The sequence below is a fragment of the Anarhichas minor genome, unplaced genomic scaffold (genome assembly GCF_050575085.1).
Source record: "Anarhichas minor isolate MPS153535 unplaced genomic scaffold, ASM5057508v1 ptg000055l, whole genome shotgun sequence".
NCBI classification, from domain to species: Eukaryota; Metazoa; Chordata; class Actinopteri; order Perciformes; family Anarhichadidae; genus Anarhichas; species Anarhichas minor.
The window spans coordinates 4,456,099-4,475,604 of record NW_027466501.1 but is presented as its reverse complement, the minus strand read 5'-3'; the positions used below and the strand labels follow the sequence as shown (position 1 = coordinate 4,475,604).

At 45.0% G+C, this 19,506-nt stretch overlaps 1 protein-coding gene across 8 annotated transcripts in view; it reads left to right on the top strand.

Annotated features, from left to right (window-relative positions):
* Positions 1–18,216, top strand: part of kcnc2 (potassium voltage-gated channel, Shaw-related subfamily, member 2) — an 88,202-nt gene extending 69,986 nt beyond the window's left edge. Inside the window, exons 2-5 of one of the 8 annotated variants that reach the window (XM_076076187.1) lie at positions 9,013–9,946; positions 11,043–11,213; positions 16,056–16,188; positions 16,679–17,358. In XM_076076187.1, coding sequence (XP_075932302.1) covers positions 9,013–9,946; positions 11,043–11,213; positions 16,056–16,188; positions 16,679–16,964 — 1,524 coding nt within the window. In that variant the 3' untranslated portion in view covers positions 16,965–17,358. Of the gene's footprint in view, positions 1–9,012; positions 9,947–11,042; positions 11,214–16,055; positions 16,193–16,678; positions 17,359–18,196 lie in introns of those variants that run through there. The other 7 variants (XM_076076193.1, XM_076076192.1, XM_076076191.1 and 4 more) reach the window with 7 other exon arrangements.
* The last annotated feature ends 1,290 nt before the right edge of the window (positions 18,217–19,506 follow it).

The following is a 19,506-nucleotide window of genomic DNA, read 5'->3' as shown; positions in this document are numbered from 1 at the left end:
GAGAAAGATGCCCCCGTCATGAAGTAGGTGATCAGTGTCGCTCCCTGGTGTGTCGTCAGTACCGGTCAGTGGGTTGCCGGTGATGTGGAGGAAAGGAAGGGGGGGGGGGGGGGGGGATCTCTCTGAAGAAACACAACACCACTGAGTGACAGACACCGAGCAACAGACGGAGGGATTTCTCTTGCCGGGGGTCTCTGCTTCCAGCTGGAGCTGAGCTCTGTCTCTGTGGGAGAGAGAGAGAGAGAGGACAGATTTGCTGTGTGCATCCTTATCTCTGCATATAAATAAACACTGTTGCGGTCATTAACTGTAAAAGGGTTAACTCTCCGTCACTTTTAACAACATTAGCAATTCATCTTTACGTGACTAATGGTTTTGTTGTTGTTTTATTCCCCTTAAAAGATGATGTTATTTGCATATGTTTGAGGCTGCAGATGAGGGATATGTGATGCATTATTAAAATAACATTGGTTCCACTTTGCTATCAGGCTGCCAATATAAAAGGTTTATAAGTTGTAATTAATGGCTGAAACTTGCATTAAAGCTTGGGTAGGTAACATTGGCGAAAACAGCAAGAATATGATCCAACCTGTAAACCCAGCACACATGTTGCATCACTAGCTCTAAAAGTCACTAAATCTAGAGAGAAAGTTGGCTAGACTGACAGCCCGTCCCTTCAGGCCTCCCTCCAAAGCCACTCTCCACTCCACTCGTCATGATGAACGTAAACGACAAACATGGCTTCTGTTAGTACTCACAGCAGTCAAGCTAGCAGCTTGTGGAAGACTCCGGTGACGCGCAGTGAGTGGAGCTCCGGCAGAAGGTGGAGAGTTCTACGCCCAGTAGCAGTGGCTCCCTCTCAGGCCAGCAGCAGAGCTGCTCCCCCGCCCCCACAGGAATCCAACCCCAAAACCACGCTGCTGGAGGCCAAGGCCGTATTGCTGGGCACGCTGGAGGGAAGGGAGGCACGGGAGAACCAGAACCGAGAACCAGAACCAGGACTGCTAGCAAACTGTCAGACCCCTGCTGCAGTAAAATATGAGTATTTCTTCTGCCTGCGGCCTTTAAACTCAGGGACTCCATAAGGAGTCCTATTGAAGGGCAGAAGTTGGTACTCAGCAGAGATACCAACAAGCACGTCTGAGCGTGCTCTTGCGAGTTGCTCAAGGTGGGTTCACACACAGTCTTACATGCTGTCTTCGCATACTGAACAGCGACGGCAGCGTTCATGCATGTGGACGTGCAGTAAACACGTCTGCAGACTTCATGTGAGGAAAAGCCCTAAATCCAGATCAAAATTATAAGCGGGCAATCATGCAGAAACAGAAGGCAAACCACATATGAGCTCAAACCCCCAAGCCCCACAGGTTAAATTATGTCAGTGTATAGAAGTGTGTGTGTGTGTGTGTGTGTGTGTGTATGTATGTGTGTGTGTGTGTGTGTGTGTGTGTGTGTGTTTGAGATCCTCTTAGCTTGTGTTAGCACCCCTGGGGTCTCCTCAGTCTGATGATGTTACGGAGGCTTACAGAGGGCCGAAGCAGTATGGCTATGGACGTGCCAGGACCGGAGCACACAGCCTCCACTCATGGTGTCAAACAGATGGTGACAGCCCCAAGGAAGCGGGAGCAGCGAGCGCTCGGATTGGCCGATCCAGTGGGGCGGTTTCGGAGCCTGAGCAGAGCGGTGGGTTGCCTGGTCGTGTGTGTGTGTGTGTGGGGGGAGGATACCAAGGACTGCCCATCCAACGTGTTGCTGTCTGAACAGATGAAAGGACGCAGGCCACGGAAAAAAAGTGTGACCGATGAGGATCGTTCTGTTTTTAGCTTTCTGATAGCTGGAACTGAATTTAGGATTCGTTTTGGCAGATCTCAGTCACAAGATGACTAATCACTTTCTGGATGGCCAATAATTTCCCTTAATATAAGTCAATAATTATCTCTATTCCGAAATACTGTTCAACTGTATAAAGGCTTGGTTCAAAATTCCAAAGAAATACACACACTGTGTCTGAAAATACCTGCAGTTTGCCTACAGAGCCAACAGGTCTGTAGACGACGCAGTCAACATGGCCCTTCACTTCATCCTGCAGCATCTGGACTACTCAGAAACCTACGCCAGGATCCTGTTTGTGGACTTCAGCTCTGGTTTCAACACCATCATCCCGTCTCTGCTGCATGACAAGCTCTCCCAGCTGCACATGCCCGACTCCACCTGCAAGTGGATAACAGACTTCCTGTCTGACAGGAAGCAGCATGTGAAGCTGGGAAAACACGTCTCAGCCTCCCGGACCATCAGTACCGGTTCCCCCCAAGGCTGCGTTCTTTCCCCTCTGCTCTTCTCCCTGTACATGAACAGCTGCACCTCCAGTCACCAGTCCGTCAAGCTCCTGAAGTTTGCGGATGACACCATTGGACTCATCTCTGGTAGGGATGAGTCCGCCTACAGGTGGGAGACTGACCATCTGAACCTAGAGCTCAACGCTCTAAAGACAGTGGAGATGGTTGTGGATTTCCGGCAGGAGGCTGCGGTCCCTCAGGAACAAGACCTCACGCCACATCAACAGTTTCTTCCTGTCTTCAGTTGGGCTCATCAGCAAAGCCCGGGACCCCCACTAACTCTGTCATCCCCAGGACAATTTCCCACCAATACACTGCCCTGCACATCCCTTCATATTTAAATGCACTTGACACTTTTACATTACACGTGTTTAAAGTACTTTTATCAGTTTGTCTGTACACTTTATTTTATATTTTATTGTTATTATTTTCTACTTTTTGCACTGTGTTGCCTGTTTAATGTTATGCACCATCCACCAAGTAAAATTCCTTGTATGTGCAAAATAAACAGTTCTGATTCTGATTCTGACAATAAAAGTTCCATTCACCTCTATTGCATTGGTGGATACTTAGGATACCTTTAGGGGTAAAGGGAGAAATGTGTTCTGGTTGAACTTCAACGTTAAAGACTTATTTCTGACTTATACCCCATTTAAACTTGGCCACTTTGTACGTGTCGAGCAGATCTGCTCTCTGATATCAAAGAAGCGAAGTGCAGATGTTTCCAAGAAACCACCTCAGGAGGCGCTTTGAGACGTATTCCAGCCAGATGTTGAAACCATGTAGATGCATCATCTCCACAAGATTCAAACCCTCCCTGCAAGTGTAACTTCGTCAGTAAGTGTCCTCTGAAAGGAGACTCTAGATGTCTACAGGCTCAGGATCTCACATGAGTGAGAACTAATGTAGATGAGCAGTCCCTTTGTGTCCTTCATAGGGCACAAAGGTTATCTAAACCAGTTCCTAACAGCTTCAGGTACATGACCTCTCCCCTTTGGACTGCTTGGTCCTGTAACTAAACTGATGATTGGATCGTACTGTACATTTGCTTTGCAGTTATTCTTTAGAGCAGCACATTGTAATGTCTGGGATAAAAGAAGTGGTTTGACAGGAGGGAAAAGTAGACACAAAGCACTCAGACAGTCACAATCGGGTGGGGATGTGAAAGGGAAAAGTCACTGCCGGTCAGACACCAGGATGAAATGAGTTTGTTCCTTCTTAATTTATGGAATACATTGTATAATCTGCTGTAGGCATACATAAACAGGCCAGAGGCGACAGTTTAATCACATTTGAATTCTCCCTGATGGTTGATAGGCCTGCCCGTCCACTGTAACCGGCAGACCACCAAGTTTTTCCTTTCCATTAGCGTGCTAATGTGACGTCCATGCCGATGTATCAGTTACTGCTTACCACCCGAGGCTGCGTAGCTCCAGGCCAGGGGGGGTGAATCAAAGCTGTTTGATCCGGCATTTTCCTCATGTCTCTTTTATTGGCCGCCAACAGGCAGAGTTCCAGGGAGTGGCCGAGGCGTCTCATGAAAAATTATGTGATTATGAGCAAAGGCCTCCCCGCTTCAGGACTGTGACAGCGATCGCATCCCATCAGGGTTCGGGGTGGTGATAGGGCTGCCGGCTGAATCTGTTAAGTCCTAATAAATCTCTCAGTTTGTACAGTGCATGTGAAGAGATACACAGAGCCGAGCTTTTAAAGAAGACGGCTGCCATTTATCATTCTGCCCAGTTTTTCCCCGCTAACAAGTTCTAAGATGTGATTACAGCGTGTGTAAGGAGATCGATTCTTTGCCGGAGGAGACGTCCGGCTCTTCCTGCGGATGTTGAGTGACGGATAAGAGTCTCAGCCTAATGCGATGCAGCTCTGATATGAACGCATTCAACTCAGGCATGGTGACACGCAAGAGCTCCTTGTGAGAGGAGAAAGAAGATCCTTGATACGTCGGTCACACTTAGAGCAAAGCGTAATGCCGTGCTAGTTGCCCATGGAGACTGAAATGTTCATCACAGTGTGCGAACAAACCTGTAGTGTGCGCCCCAAAAAACATTGCTATCACTGACGTTTTCATTCCAGGGCTTTCACACAACAACAGACATATAATCAGTGAAATCAGCCTCTATAATGATTATTCATGATGGAAACCTACATGGCTTTTGCCGCCACATGTTGAGAGTCAGGCGTAAAGTTCACACCCTTGGCCTCTGCAACAGCGCCGTCATCAGCTGTGCCCGTGAGCGAGAAACTCCAGAGATGAAAGGTCTGACCGTAATGAAAACGGGCCGATTGTTTGGGCCAAATTTGATCTGCATTGTTCAGAGATGAACCGTCTGCGCTACATCCGCCCTGCATTGTCTTCAAAGAGCCATTTATAAAAGTACAGGACTTGTTTAGCACAGGCTGTGTGTGTGTGTGTGTGTGTGTGTGTGTGTGTGGTCTGGAAATCAGGATGTCGAGAAGCATGTGCCTGTTGCAATCACATGGTAGAGTAGCACCTTTGCATTTTTAATGTTTGTCATAAATAACCGCTGTGAGGCTGTGTGTGTGTGTTAACAGGGGGTGTCAGCGTGTGCACCTGCATGTTAGTTCGATGTGGTGTATGGTGTGTTTAACATGACATGATTCAGCTCCGGGGGGGGTAATATATCCTCACTCGGCAGACACGAACACAACAAAATTCCGGCTTATTACGAGACGGCGGTTGGTCGTCATTAGCGGGCGCAGCATCCGAGCAGCCAGAGGAAGCGGCTCAGGTTGTCCCGCTGCTCGTTTCAGCCAACGTCTTGAATTGCTGGGAATATTTAGTTGTAAGTAGACAGATAAGTAAGATAAGTACACAAAGTATGGTAGAGATGCAAAAGAGTCGCAACTTGTGAGCATTCACATCGTAGGGCAGCTCAAGATGGAGTTGGTTATGTACAGGTTTAAAACCATACATTGTTATTATAGCACTATATCCATTAATGGTGGGTTTCATGATGTGGAGTGTCAGACCTTGGTTCTGAGGCATCCATATTTTTTTAATTTTTGAGGGATTAGTGAGCACCGACTTGGAGATATCAGAGCTTCCAGGGAAATCAATGCTCTTAAATATGACTTGGATGTTTATGTGAAAATTGAAGAAAGCTAAACAATGTGACGCATGCATTCACACACCTCCAACAAGTGGCAACGAGGAATGGTTCATGAGTTATGAAAGGAGGCGTGGCTCATTGGTCTCAGCAGAGACCAATGATACCACCTACGTCTATGACGGAGGGAACACAAACTCACACCTTCACACCCACACACTTGACCTCCAGGGTCCTAGGGCGCTGAAGGATGGGGCGATTGTACGGACCATGAGAGTGAACTATAGAGCTGCTGTTCGCAGCTAAAAAATAAAGTTTTCAGTTGTAGCTATTTTGCATTGCTACGGACTGGTGATTTATGTGCTGTGCTCTCTAACAACGCCTTTATTACTGCAGTGGCCCAGTCCAACTGAATGTATTCACAGTTTGTGAGAGTAGAAATGTTTGGTTACGGCCGACAGTCGTCCCCTCTGATGGTAGACTGTGGAATGTTCATGTGGAAGTTTTTCAGTCTCAAAAAACAAGCGTGAGATAGCGTTATGACACAAGCTACGTGAAAAGAAATCATTCTACAGTATGGGTGTAAATTCCCTATGTTGTTACTAAACCCTTTTCTAGTTACTTGACAGCTTATGATTATAAATCTGCAATCCGGGATTTCTTCTGAGTCGCAAGAAACTGTTCATAGAATTTCAATCGGTGAAATTAAAAAAGATGGTCTGGTTTCAGAGAGTCCGTTAATAGAGTGAAAACCATTGCATTTTGTGTGACCGTGCAGGTTTACAAGTGAGATCAGCAGCAGAAATGGTGTCTTGTTTACTTCCGCCTCCCACCCAGATGAGTCTGTAGAGGAGGGAAAACGTCTGTATAAGAACCAAATGCAGTGCAGTCACACACCATGTTAGAGCTGGGAACGTGGAGACCTGGATGTCTTGTTGAAAGGATGCTCTAACTTTCAGTACATCACTAATGTATGCTGCTCAAGTTGAAAGAAAAATGGGTATCAAAGGGGTCTGTGAACATTTTGTGAATGGGAATATGGCTTCTACCGATGACACAAGATTGAAAACATTCAGCATTATCATTTACTGCCTATTTTGTTGCACGTACAAAGTGGATGATGCTAAGTGACTGCTGAATGATGATGTCATTCTGCTGGAGAACACACAGGCACTTATAAGTCAAAAAGGCCATACACCAGTGGTGGGCCATCAGGGCAAGGCCTTCTCTGCTGGCCTAAACAGAATCACAAAGTTATAGCTATATTATAATTTAATATTTTTTCACAAATACACTACATGTATTATATATTTGTTCCCATCAGCTTATTTTCTCATTGCACAGCTCCTGTCTTCCTCTGTTGCTCTGCTTCCAGTACAGCTTGTTTTAAGTAGAGCTTTTATCCAATCAGATTTCACCTCTGTGTCTCTATGTAAGGAGAGAGGCCCGATGCCCTCTAGGTAGACTTTGCAGTTTAAGTGAATGGGGACGATATTGTTGATTGTCATAGTCTTCAACCAATCAGATCTTTAGTTTGACATGTTGGGCGTATTCTTTGACATGTCAGAGCCTGCTAGCTGGCCTAGCCATACGTGATTGGTCAGTGGGCTAGCGTGACATGTTGGGCGGTGACAATCCCAATATCTGTCGAGCGGACATTTTCAGCCCTCAAACGCATTAAAACGTATTCAAGAAATACAACTGGGGAGGCTCGACTGTCTTCACTGGCGTCCATGAATCCAGAAGGACTTCTTACTGGAACTAAAACACACGGATGTACTGAACAACCGTGTGATTAAACTCTTTGTTAACAAAGAAAGGAGGAAGAACAGCTAAATAGTGAACAGCAGCTCTGGTAAGTTAAATGCGTTTGTTTTTACATCTGCATTTTACATTTGTTTATATATTATTATTTGTACAACTTGTTTTTATGAAGATGGATTTTTGTTTGGTTTTATATGTGATAGGAACTATTGTTACGTCCAATGTTGCGCTGGGGACACATTTAGTCGGTGCCAGTGTTGCCAACTTGGCGACTTTCTCGCAAAATCTGGCGACTTTGCAAACCCTCATGGCGACTTTTTTTGTCAAAAGCTACTAGCGACAAATCTAGCGACTTTTTCTGGTGTTGGAGACTGTTCTGGTGTTTTGAATCTGACGTTAAAGCACGTACGTTCTGCACTGTCGTGGACGAGCAGCGGTGCTGCCGTGAGCCGCCCCGAAGCACTGACAGGCGGTCAGTCTCACAGTAGCCTCGCGCAGCAGTCCCAGCTGCAGTCAGAGAAGAGAGAAGACACACTCTCGGCGTATTTATGTATCTGCACTCTGCAATTAGTGTATTTATAGGTGTTGAGGTTCATTTTTACACAAAACAAATAATAACCATAGCTGTGGCGTCATAATGAGATTATTCAGCTGCAGGACAGCAGTGAAGGCCCAGGTATAAAATGCACGGCCCGCCACTGACGTGAACACACTACTGCTTTATATCTGTTCACTGACACTTTGCATTGATATTCGGGGACTTGTTACTTGAAAAGGAACAGCAGTAGTAAAGCTTTATTACACACTATGATGATTACACTGTAAAAAAAACAAAAAAACATTCAATAGATCAGCGGTTCACAAGTGATCCGAACCGTGAGGTGTGATCCGATCCGTGATCCCTGAAGAGATTTTTGGAGGGATTTTTTTTCAAAGTTGGCACAAGCGTCCACCTGGACTCAGGGATGAACTGATTAGAATTTGGTGCTCGGTCACTATGACCTCACAAAACAGGTTTTTGACCATAACTCAAGAATTTATACGATAATTATGATAATTTCACTCAAATGTCTGCTCGGATAAAATGCTGAAGTGATGACAATTTGGGCAACCATGGATGCAAAACTGCAACTTCACTGGTTGGTTGAGGCATGCAACCACGAGGTGGTCATTCTAGTTTCTCTTTTATTACTTTTACCTCTGCTTTTCGTTCCATTTGAATTCTTCAAGACTCTGAAACAAAACATTTTGTAATCGACCCGTTCACAACAAGTACACATTTGCAACCTGTGATGTGGAGTCTCACCTACAAATCACTTCATTATTAGGGGTCACATGCATGATTTAAAAACCGAGTATAGTACAACACCCCAACATCACATGCAATGCAACTACAAGGAGATGTGGCATCACTTAAAATGCTATAGGAAACAAAAATAACCACCTTTTCCCAATTCCCCACTGATTCTGAAGTCTGATGTCTGCTTTTAACCACTTTTCTCCCTGCTTTGCTGCCAACAGCCCAACATACCAGCAGCAGTAAATTAAATCTGACTGCATCTGCAATTCCCGTGTTACATTCCCACCAGGAACAAGGGGGAAGTGTGTGTTTATTTGTTGGTCTTGCTAATAGATTGCTCCTCTCTCTGGAGTCCATTCAACTTGATGCAAGTTAATTAAACTTGTCTGAGTCCTCTCTCTTTCTCAAGAGTAAATTAATTGATTTATCACGGTGTATGACTCCTCAGCCGGTGTATAGGTTCAAACCATTTGAAATGTAAGGGGTGCATTGATGGTAACGTGTGTTTTTCTCTTCTCCTCTCCTGTAGTTTATAGCCTTTGCATCTTTGTTCTTCATCCTGGTCTCCATCACCACCTTCTGCTTGGAGACTCATGAGGCTTTCAACACCATCATCAACAAGACGGAACTGATGCGGAACAGCAGCGTGCCGGACTCAGGCCCGCAGTACGAAATAGAAACTGACCCCGCGCTCACCTACGTGGAGGGCGTTTGCGTCTTCTGGTTCACCATCGAGTTCCTGGTGCGTGTGACCTTCTGCCCGGTCAAGTTGGAGTTTGTTAAGAGTGTTCTCAACATCATCGACTTTGTGGCTATCCTGCCTTTCTACTTGGAGGTGGGGCTGAGTGGCCTTTCCTCAAAGGCCGCCAAGGATGTGTTGGGTTTCCTCAGGGTGGTGCGCTTTGTTCGTATCCTGCGCATCTTCAAGCTCACGCGCCATTTCGTGGGGCTAAGGGTGCTGGGTCACACATTACGGGCCAGCACCAATGAATTCCTGCTGCTCATCATCTTCCTGGCGTTGGGAGTGCTAATTTTCGCCACCATGATCTACTACGCCGAACGAATCGGCGCGAAGCCCAACGACCCCACCGGTAGCAACCACACCAAGTTCAAGAACATCCCCATTGGCTTCTGGTGGGCCGTGGTAACCATGACAACACTGGGCTATGGCGACATGTATCCAGAGACCTGGTCGGGCATGGTCGTTGGCGCACTGTGCGCCCTGTCGGGCGTGCTAACGATAGCCATGCCTGTGCCCGTCATCGTCAATAACTTTGGGATGTACTACTCCCTGGCCATGGCCAAGCAGAAGCTGCCCAAGAAGAGGAAGAAACACATCCCTCAGGTGGTGCAGGGAGGGTCCCCCATATACTGCAAAGCAGATCTCAACACCACCTGCAACAGCACTCAAGGTGACCTGTGCCACGTCAAAGGGAGCAGGGTGCTAGAACGCAACCGCTCAGGTAAGACCCGATCAAAAAATCATGAGCAGCCACACCTCGGTATTAAAGTAGAGGTTACATCGAGTGGTGTTCTATATGTAGTGACAGCAAGAAGACCTCCTCTCAGGTAGAAATATGTGTCCATTTGACAGACTCCCCCTTGAGACTATAAATGGTTTTCCCCCGGAGACCCGCTCTGACCACAGCAGCTCCCTCACAGACGACTGAGCTCTCTTGCCTCGCAGCCTTCATCTCTGGTTGCCACAGTGACGAGGAAGGCGATGCACAAGGTACTGCGAGTAGGAGACGGCTGTGTGAAACGGCTTATGCTGATAAGAAGTCAGAGTCCTTGTGTCCAAGTTTTTCTTGCAGCAGGGATTGTTCATTCGCTGCTCAGTCCGTAGGTGGCTGTTTTTCCCCTCCAGGCGCACATCAGTAATTTACTCTTACACATCTCATATTGACGGAAACCCTATGGGCTCTTCTTTATTAGGTCTCAGAACCTTATATTCAATAAGCATACAATGAATCACGGCTCAACTGAATGCACAAACAGAATCAATCTGGTTTAGTCCTCAGAGGTAATTTCAAATACACAGTCTGCAAGTTACTTTCCTCTTCAATGGGAAGAAAATGGGACACTGGTCTCCAGTCACACAGACACACGTAATGATTGATGTAATGGTAACAGACTGTGACCTGAACCCTACTCCTTTTCTTTAAGTATGGCATATGTAGCCGTCCCACAAGTACATCCAGATATTGCTGTTACTAGAGAAATGTTACTGACATTAAAGTTGCACAAGGTTAAATGCCAAACTTTAAATTCCACAACAACTTATATGTAAGAAGGGAGGGATGTGATTAAAACAATCTATAACTATCATATTACCTAATTATTTAGTATGTCCCGTTAAGGTAAGTTCATTTCTTTGGGCTTTTTTTGTTATAAACTCAGGATTCAAATCTTAAACCCTTCTGTTATGTCAGAATAGTAGAATTGAAAAGTGTATGAATTTAGGAACGCAGAATAAAATCTAAAATAAATAAATAACAAAAAACAAAGCCCAGCCAGAATATTTCCGATCTCTAACCTGACCCATTTCTTTTCTCACAGTTCTGTCAGCAGACTGCAGCAGGGGCAGCGACCTGACCATGTCTCCAGAGGAGAGGGTCCCCATGCGAAGGTCCAGCACCCGGGAACAGGACCAGCGGAGCGGGGGGACATGCTTCCTGCTCGCTGCTAGTGACTACAGCTGCCCTGCAGACGGAGGGATGCGAAAAACAGGTAACTGCATGTGTAACTCTACTGGCTTTCATTGACCTTTAATGAATATGTCACGCATTGATTCATTTATTATATGTCAGTTTCGGAAAAAAATAATAATATTAGTTTCAGAATCATTCTGAAAATCATGCTTGCTATTGTGCATTGACACTTAATCACTCATTAGTCATCACGTACTAGTCAGAGTTAGGTTTTCCTGCGGCCGCTATTTTCAGTATGTGTGGAATATGCTTTATATGTATGTTTTACCATAGGAATACAATTGTCAGAGCTCCACATGTTTTAAGACAATCAGTGAAAATCCTCATCAGCTGATCCGTATCCTTAGTGACTGGGACACCGACATCCCTGGAGGGGGGGGGGGGGGGGCTGTTTGTTCTGGCCTAGTCGGCTCAGGTAACGTAACCTGTGGATCTGCTACCGCGGCCCTCAGCAGCACTACTTTTTTTCGGCAATTCTGAGGGGAAACAGCGTCCATGCGGTTGACTGTTGCTTTCATCACAATTTCTTCATGTTTTGCTGTTGCCTGGAAACACTGGAATACATTTCCCGCGTCTCACTGATTTCGCTGTTGCCAGGTTTCATTGCCCGTCTGTACCTCCCAAAGAAATTGCCAAGTGTATCATCTGCCCCTAAGGTGATGGTACACCAGCAGATGTCAAAAATAGATTTTAATCCTATCAACTCATAAATGTTTTGACTTCTTCATTTGTAATATTGGAAAATGCATTTTGTTGCTTCTAAAAATTTGTTTTAGCTAATCACCAGCTAATACAGTGGAATTATTTACATTCAAATCAAATAATATACTACTATACTTGCTGACCGTGGAAGTGTTTATCTGACATATCAGACCTGTTAAACATATCAGCCCAGTCGCCAGGAAAGAATTTTGGCGTCGAACATTTTTGCATTCAGTCATATATCCAGCGGGCGTTATTAAGAGTTAGGTGGTATAGTGAGGAGTATAAGAAACGATAACGGTTGGATAACGGCGATATCGGCGGTTGTTATTTATTTACCCTAGTTACATGGTTCCGTTACCATTTTAACACGAGCCGTGATCTTTTTTCTAACCTTAAAGATAGGGTAGGTAATCTTCACAAAATTGAAATTCTTAAAATATGATAACAGCAATCCATGGAACAAATCCACAAGCTGCTATCTTAACATCTTTGAGTTCTAACAATAGCCATGTTTGTTGTTTACGCTCATAGTGATTTTTGGGGGAGTGGCTTTGGAGGGAGGCCTGAAGGGACTACGTAAGGGTCAGTGTTGCTAACTTGGCGACTTTCTTTCAAGATCTAGCAACTTTTGGAGCTAGTGCTGGTAGCTACTTTCATTGGAAAAGAGTTGGCAACACTGCTGGGTTTTTAGGTTGGATCATTAGCGTACTCTTGTAAGTTTCTCAATATTACCAACCCTGCGTTTACCAAGTAGTTTTGTTGTCTATACCTAAAAAATTGTTTCACAACGTTAACCACGTAGCGATAAGCGTATCTGCAAGGTGTGATACGAGGCTGATTTAACATATCCTGTGGTTTATAGATACAAACTATGTCAAAATGTTTTGGCGACTAGGTTGCATATATTCTTTTATAGTATTAATATGCAATTCCAAGCCCTTTATTTAATGCTGCCACTGAAAATTTAAATTTGATATATCAATGAAGAAGTCGATTTGCCCAAGTTGAACATTCTGAGTTGACCCCAGCCCTGATTCTTGTTTCTGATTGTTGAACCTTTGTAGGCTCACCCTAAAGCTTGACTAGATTTTGAAACAGTCCACATCGTTTACAATTAGAGATATCACTGGACGATGTCAGATTTGTCCAGATGATTTGCCTGTCGGTCATGTAGAATTGCATCAGTGGAAAGGTCAGACTCAGAAAGGGCTTGACCTTCCAAACACTTTGACCCAAGCTAAAGGTCATTGTGAAGTCCACATCGGCCAAATTACCACAAAGTCCCGTTGCTGTTCCGTGTGGTTTCAAAAGGCAGAAAAGGTCATGAACTAAAATGCATAAACTGAGCCACTCACGCCGTGGAATTGAGGTCGTGTGGCAGCTTGTTCGATAGAAAATCACAAAAGACAGTATTTCTATGAAATACTTTTGGTTGCAGCCTCCATTCGACTGCACTAAAATAATATTCAGACGCCACGCGAGGCCTAAAGCATGTTTGTTAGGTTAATTCCTCCATTTTATCTCAAGCTTTTTGAGGCATTAGAGTGTTAATCTGGACTGTAATGTGGAAACGTAAGCCTTGGCTAATTGCCTCCTATCAGAAGTTAACTGTCTCTCTAGGAGGCTCTCAGTGTTATTACTCTGTAGCCTCACAGTGCTACTGCACTCACTCTACAACAGGCAAATCAATGCTATCATACCATTGGAGTGACACTCTGCGAATCAAAGATTACGTTCAATTGAATGTCAGCTACTATTTCGTAAGAGAAGGTTTACTTTTTGTCCCGCAATGTACGGACAAAATTAAAACAAGGAATTAATGATTTCCACGCTGGGTACTTAGATAGCCTAGCAGTTTAGACCACTTTGCATGTGGTCCAGATCCTCTAGGGAGCACATCATGGTGGTCTCTGTCACAGCAGAGCCCCTCGCCAGTCTCGTTTGCTCGACATAGGCGGCCGAGCAGCTGTGCCTTGGTCTCCGCTGCTTCAGTCGGCGGTCGCTTTTTGCCGCAACACACTGACGGCTAATGCATAAAACATCGGGTCCCTTTCTAGTCCCCCGCTACCTGTTGGCATAGACGCAGGCTGCTCTTTGTTCCGCCTGCTCATTCTGGCTCTGAGATAGCCTCGGCGAAACAAATGGTGCCGCGTGCGGTATGGTAATGAGGCCACGTTTCCATTAGCTGCTCCTCATCAATGTTCACGCCAGCCGATCGACATGCTCCATTAATGATCTGGCTGCTTGGGCTTGCTTGTTTATTTTTTGCGCCGGCGTGGCTCATGATGCTGCAAATTTTGAGAAGTTTGAGCTGTTGTGTGAATACGTACAGATGATTTAAGTATTAAAAATGAAGGTCTCTTATCCTCATCATCATCGGTACGTGCAGGCTAAAACCTGAATTTAAACACGCATAAACAGTTATATTTGATACATGATTGGTAGTCTTATTAGATATGACAATTATACAGTGTGCGAAATACACAATGGTAATTTGGGGGGTGCCCGCTGTACAACTTTTTACTTTAGCACGTCTATCACAATTCAGTCACAGCACACATAGGTTAGAGAACAAAAAAGCTTTCTGTCTTACCTTAAAAAAGAAGGAACCACAACTTTGCTTGCAGCTAGAGTGCTGCAGGAATGAGTCGTAAAACCTGGAAATGAGTCATAATTTGTTAACGGAATATTGGTTAGATGCCTTAAATAAGGTCTGTAGTTAACAGAAGCTTAAGACATTTCAATGTTTCGTTCTATGACATAAAATATGTCAGTAAATACCCCTCGTGAATTTTGATGCTTTTTTCGTGTCTTAAAAAAGACAAGACAAAGGCTAACAAGTGGCTAAATGATACTATAAAACAAATCATGTCAAATTATTAAATACAAGCCTCTCCGTTGTAATTCTGTTCCTTACGATATTGGGGACTTCAACAACCCACGTGGTTAAAAAAAACTAGAGAAGTGTCAACAAGCCGAAGGTAACTTTCGCTGAGGTTTACAAGCTACATGTATCACAATAAGATCAGCTAATTAGCTTAATTCCCCTTTTATCTGCTGTGACTACAATGCTAGCAGCGGGAAGTCTTTGAATAATGAAAGCTCCCAAGATGGAATAACAGGAAGATTTTCCATCCAACATGGCATGAAGGCAGCATTAAGCCAGTAGCTGTGCTGTGTTTATGGATCTCCTTCCAATGTCACGAAATCTCTGGGCACAGTCACTGCAGCAGGGTTTAAAAAAGAACACATACTGTCACAGCAGGAAAAGCACAGATGTGACGAATCACATTAATGAGAAAATGGTATGTAGCTGCTTTTTTGGGGGGGATTAGTTGAATTGACTGGAATTAAAGGAGCAGTGTGTAGGATTTAGCGCCATCTAGTGGTGAGGTTGCAGATTGCAACCAGCTGAATCAGCCCCTCCCCGTTGTAGATATGAAGGGCTCATTATAAGGTCAACGAAAACACGATTCTTAGTTTAAAGTGATTCGACGCTAATGAAATCATAGTTATGAATACTATTTTTCATTTCCGCTAATAGATTCTTTTGACATTCTAACTTTGGATTGTATTGAAATGTAACTGCCAGCAACAGTTGCTTTCCAGCCATTTTCCCACTGGTTTGTTGACATTTTTTGCTGAATGATGAGTGAGTCATAGCTCGACTCAGACATACAACTAGAAGGCTGATGCAGACGGGGTTTTGTTTTTCCTACTCGGCTGCTTGTTATTTCCAGTCAGATTAAGCCGCCTACTTTGACAGCGAAGAGTAAAACAGCTTAGCTATCTTTAAATGATACAATTTTCCTCGATATTAGCTGTGTCCGAGATTACTTTAATTTATCCCCAAGTACCAGCCAATGAGGTTATTTGTCCCTCTAGAGCAGCTCCAGCTATGAAACATTTTGCCTTTCATAGACTCCAATGCGCCTCACTGTCAGGAAATGTTGCTGTGCATGCACTCACCATACAGTATGTTACCGCTGCTCTGTCTCACTCCTGTCTCCTGTCTTGTCCCGGTTCACTCGGCTGGCTCGGACTCGGATCGTTGCCTGCCTGCCCGCCTGCCTGCCTGTGTGTGTTCATGTCCTGTTCCTGCACCACCACCACCACCACCACCTCTCTGCCGCGCCCCCACCCCTCTCATCCGAAGGCTATGAGAAATCCCGGAGCTTAAACAACATAGCGGGCATGGCTGGGAACACCCTGAGGTTGTCTCCTGTGAACTCGCCCTACGGATCGCCCTGCCTGCTGCGGCGCTCCCGCTCCCCTATCCCCTCCATCCTGTGAGACGTTCAGTCCCCCCCCCCCCCGGGGGAGCCCGCTTTGGCCTGAAACAACCCCACAAACAAACCACTTCCCTTTGGTACTACATCTGAACTTCTAGGTGTTGTGACTAGTGGATAAGTACTTAACTTTGTAGCTAGGACTGATGTTAGTGGCTCGGGCTAGCCTGAGCAACTCCCCCCCCCCCTTCTTGAAGATAGATGTGCTTAGCTAACTTGTCCTCCTATGTGACTCGGAGTCCCCTTTAGTTCAATTTAGTGCAATAAAAGAACTCCTACTGGTGGCTCCAGAAGTAGCAGCCATAACATTTAATAAAGGACACGTAAAATAATCAGGGATATCAGATGTTGCTATATTTAGATACCTTTTGAAAAAGGACGTGCTTCCAAAGAAAGAAAGAGAGATGTCATTTTGTTTTATCCTCACACAACTGGGACTGGTGTCTTTCACTTTGTCTACTTTTATTTTTTGGGAGGGATGGCCGTCGAGATGGAGGACTGCTCGCACACGTCTGTCGCTCCTCACCTGCTGCCGGGGCCTGCTCGTGTTTTTGCATGGATCATCCTGTAACCATCATCTGCAAGCAATGTGGCAAGGGGAGAAGGGACGAGGCCGACTGCGGGTAGAGCTTATGGAAATATATACGTATAGCCTATATGTCTTTGAAGGGGTATTTTTTTTATTTAATGTAATTACGTTGGGGTTTAGGACTTGCATTGTGTCTAATTTTGCCGTCGGCTTCACCAACAATCCACCGAGGAGACTGAAAACATAGAAAGCCCAGCTGGGCGTTCGTTCCTCTCCGCATGTGGGTTGTCTTTGTGTTTTTTTTCTCTGCTCGTCTGCTGCTATTTCCCATTAACTTTCTCCCCGTTGCCTTCATGTTTTGTTTTTTACTATGATGGAGCGCCACCAAAGCCTGTTGTGTGGTTGTTTACTCACAGATAACTGCAGAGAGGTTGTCTTTACTGGTTTCACACAAGCAGAGAGCAGCGTTCTGTCTTAGGGGCTTGAGGGGATAAGGCGGTAAAGGTAAACCTTCTGAGCGGCTGTGAGGGTCAGGTTGCAGTGAGGAACCCTCTCACCCTTTTTGGTCATGAGTTAAGATTGTGGCCGTACTTAAATTGGGGGTTATTTGATAATCCTACATAGAGACACCTGTGTATAGTTGCAGAAACATGCACTCTTGATGGCACTAGTGAAAGGGCTGCTTGCAGCATTTTGATCATTACCAAGATATAGGTATAATTAGTAAACTGCAATTTGCATCTTGTGCCATCAGATTTGTTTGGAAATTTACTCTCCAAGAGCAGATTTAGTTTGTTGCAAAAAAACAAAAAACCTGATACATAACTTTGTTTCTGTTCTTTTAACTGCACAGCCTCACTTTGTTATCAGCCATCACCAAGGGCTATTAACTGCTCTCCAATCCCCAAACCAGACGGACTGACCTGAATCCCCTCAGAACACTTCTCACACGGAGTCTCGTATTGAACCGAAGCCGCCTCTGCTTTGTCATTTATCCGTCTGCTGTATTTCATAAATTGCCTCCGTGCACCAACAGGTGCGACCGACACGACTTGCCCATGCCTACAGCGTGTCTATACCAGTAGCAGATGGTTGCCTAGCAACTGGCTTAGTAAGATGCATTTTGCACATGGCTCGGCAAAAAGTCAAACAATTAAAAAAAGAAGACCAAACACGCCTCTTTGTCCGAACACCAAATTACTGAATCACCCCCATTTGAATCACTACAATATTCAATACAGCTTTTATAATTCTGGAAAGAGCTCCATAGATTTATACTATGTATTTTTTTGTGTGTGTGTGTGTGTGTGTGTGTGTGTGTGTGTGTGTGTGTGTGTGTGTGTGTGTGTGTGTGTGTGTGTGTGCATATATTGAACATAGCCAGTCTGTGCATGGCATGGTCTTCTTAAATGATGCTCAACAAAGACAGATTATGCATTTCTGATATTTAGGGATGTGTTTGTATTTTATTTTATTTAGACCATTCATTTCCTATTTGAATGACGGGGGGGAAAAGTCATCTGTGCAAGGACCTATTGCCGCGGGAGGACCCCTCCCCCCCTCATTTGGAGCCACTCCTGAGGACAATACGGACGGGGAGGCACGCTAAAAAAACACTTGACGGGACGGCCGCCCAGCCAGCGGCTCAGTGAGCGGAAGTGGAACTCAAACGACATCCTGGGAGGACTTTGATAACATTGGACCTGATTTCTCTTTTTGCTTTCCTGTTTTGGAGCGGTGGAGGTGAGAAAAAGAAAAGGGAGAGCAAAGCAAACTGGACACGTCCTTAAAAGAGACTATCTACTGTATAGATCAATGCTCCTGTAAATAAGACAACGACACAGCACACCTGGGCCAAGCGGCTCTGTCCACACATCTGTCCGCCGACGGCGAGTCAGTAACGAGGTGGTCGGCCACGACACTCAACTTTACTTGCCGTGGTGCCCTCGCCCCCCTCGCAATAAGTGTATCAAGATGTATCGGTCGAGGCACTTTGTGTTCTAAAACTGGAGTGTGTTGATATATGAGATTCTACATTCAGTATATACAGTATAGAGAGACAAATGTGCTAAGTTGAATAAATGTGACAGTACGGTCATCTCTGCTTTTGTTTCCCTCTGTGATTTTCAGTTGGTGAATTGCTCTGATGAGTGTGTGTGTGTGTGTGTATCCTAAAACACCAGGGTCAGAACTGCAGTTTGAAAGGCCAGAGACCAAATGAGTGGACCTAATGCCGTCACTCTTCCAGTTAGTTTTAGCACAAACATCAATGAGACAGAGTTCCCCTGTGATGCAGTCGCCGTTGTAGAAGTCCCCCCCCCCCCCCTTGCTGTGCATTTAAACATACAACCCCCCTGCGTTTGTGCTGCAGATTGTTTGTTTTTATCCTCACTGAAATATTCCTCGTAACTCTCGGTGGCTAAATGATAAAAAAAAAAGAAACTGCATAACTTGATTCTTCCAAAGTTTTCGGAGCGAAAGTGTAGCAGAAGTTCAACCAAGTTCTAAAGCGGGACTTCTAGAATGGCTACGTCTGCACAGTAGCAATCTCTCGCACCCAAACAATCGGACCGGATTTGCAATAAGCAAAAAAGAAAAAGAAAAAAAAGCGCCGATCCACACTGTGATTTCAGCAGCCCGTTATAAACAAAGATGGAAAAAGTGAAGATGCTGCTCTAAACAGCTGGGGGGAAAAGGACACAACTCTTGTCTCACGTCGGCTGCCAAGTGTCACCGTGTACCCACAATCCTCCTTGTGTAGTTCACACGCTGCTTTGCTCTTTGAATCG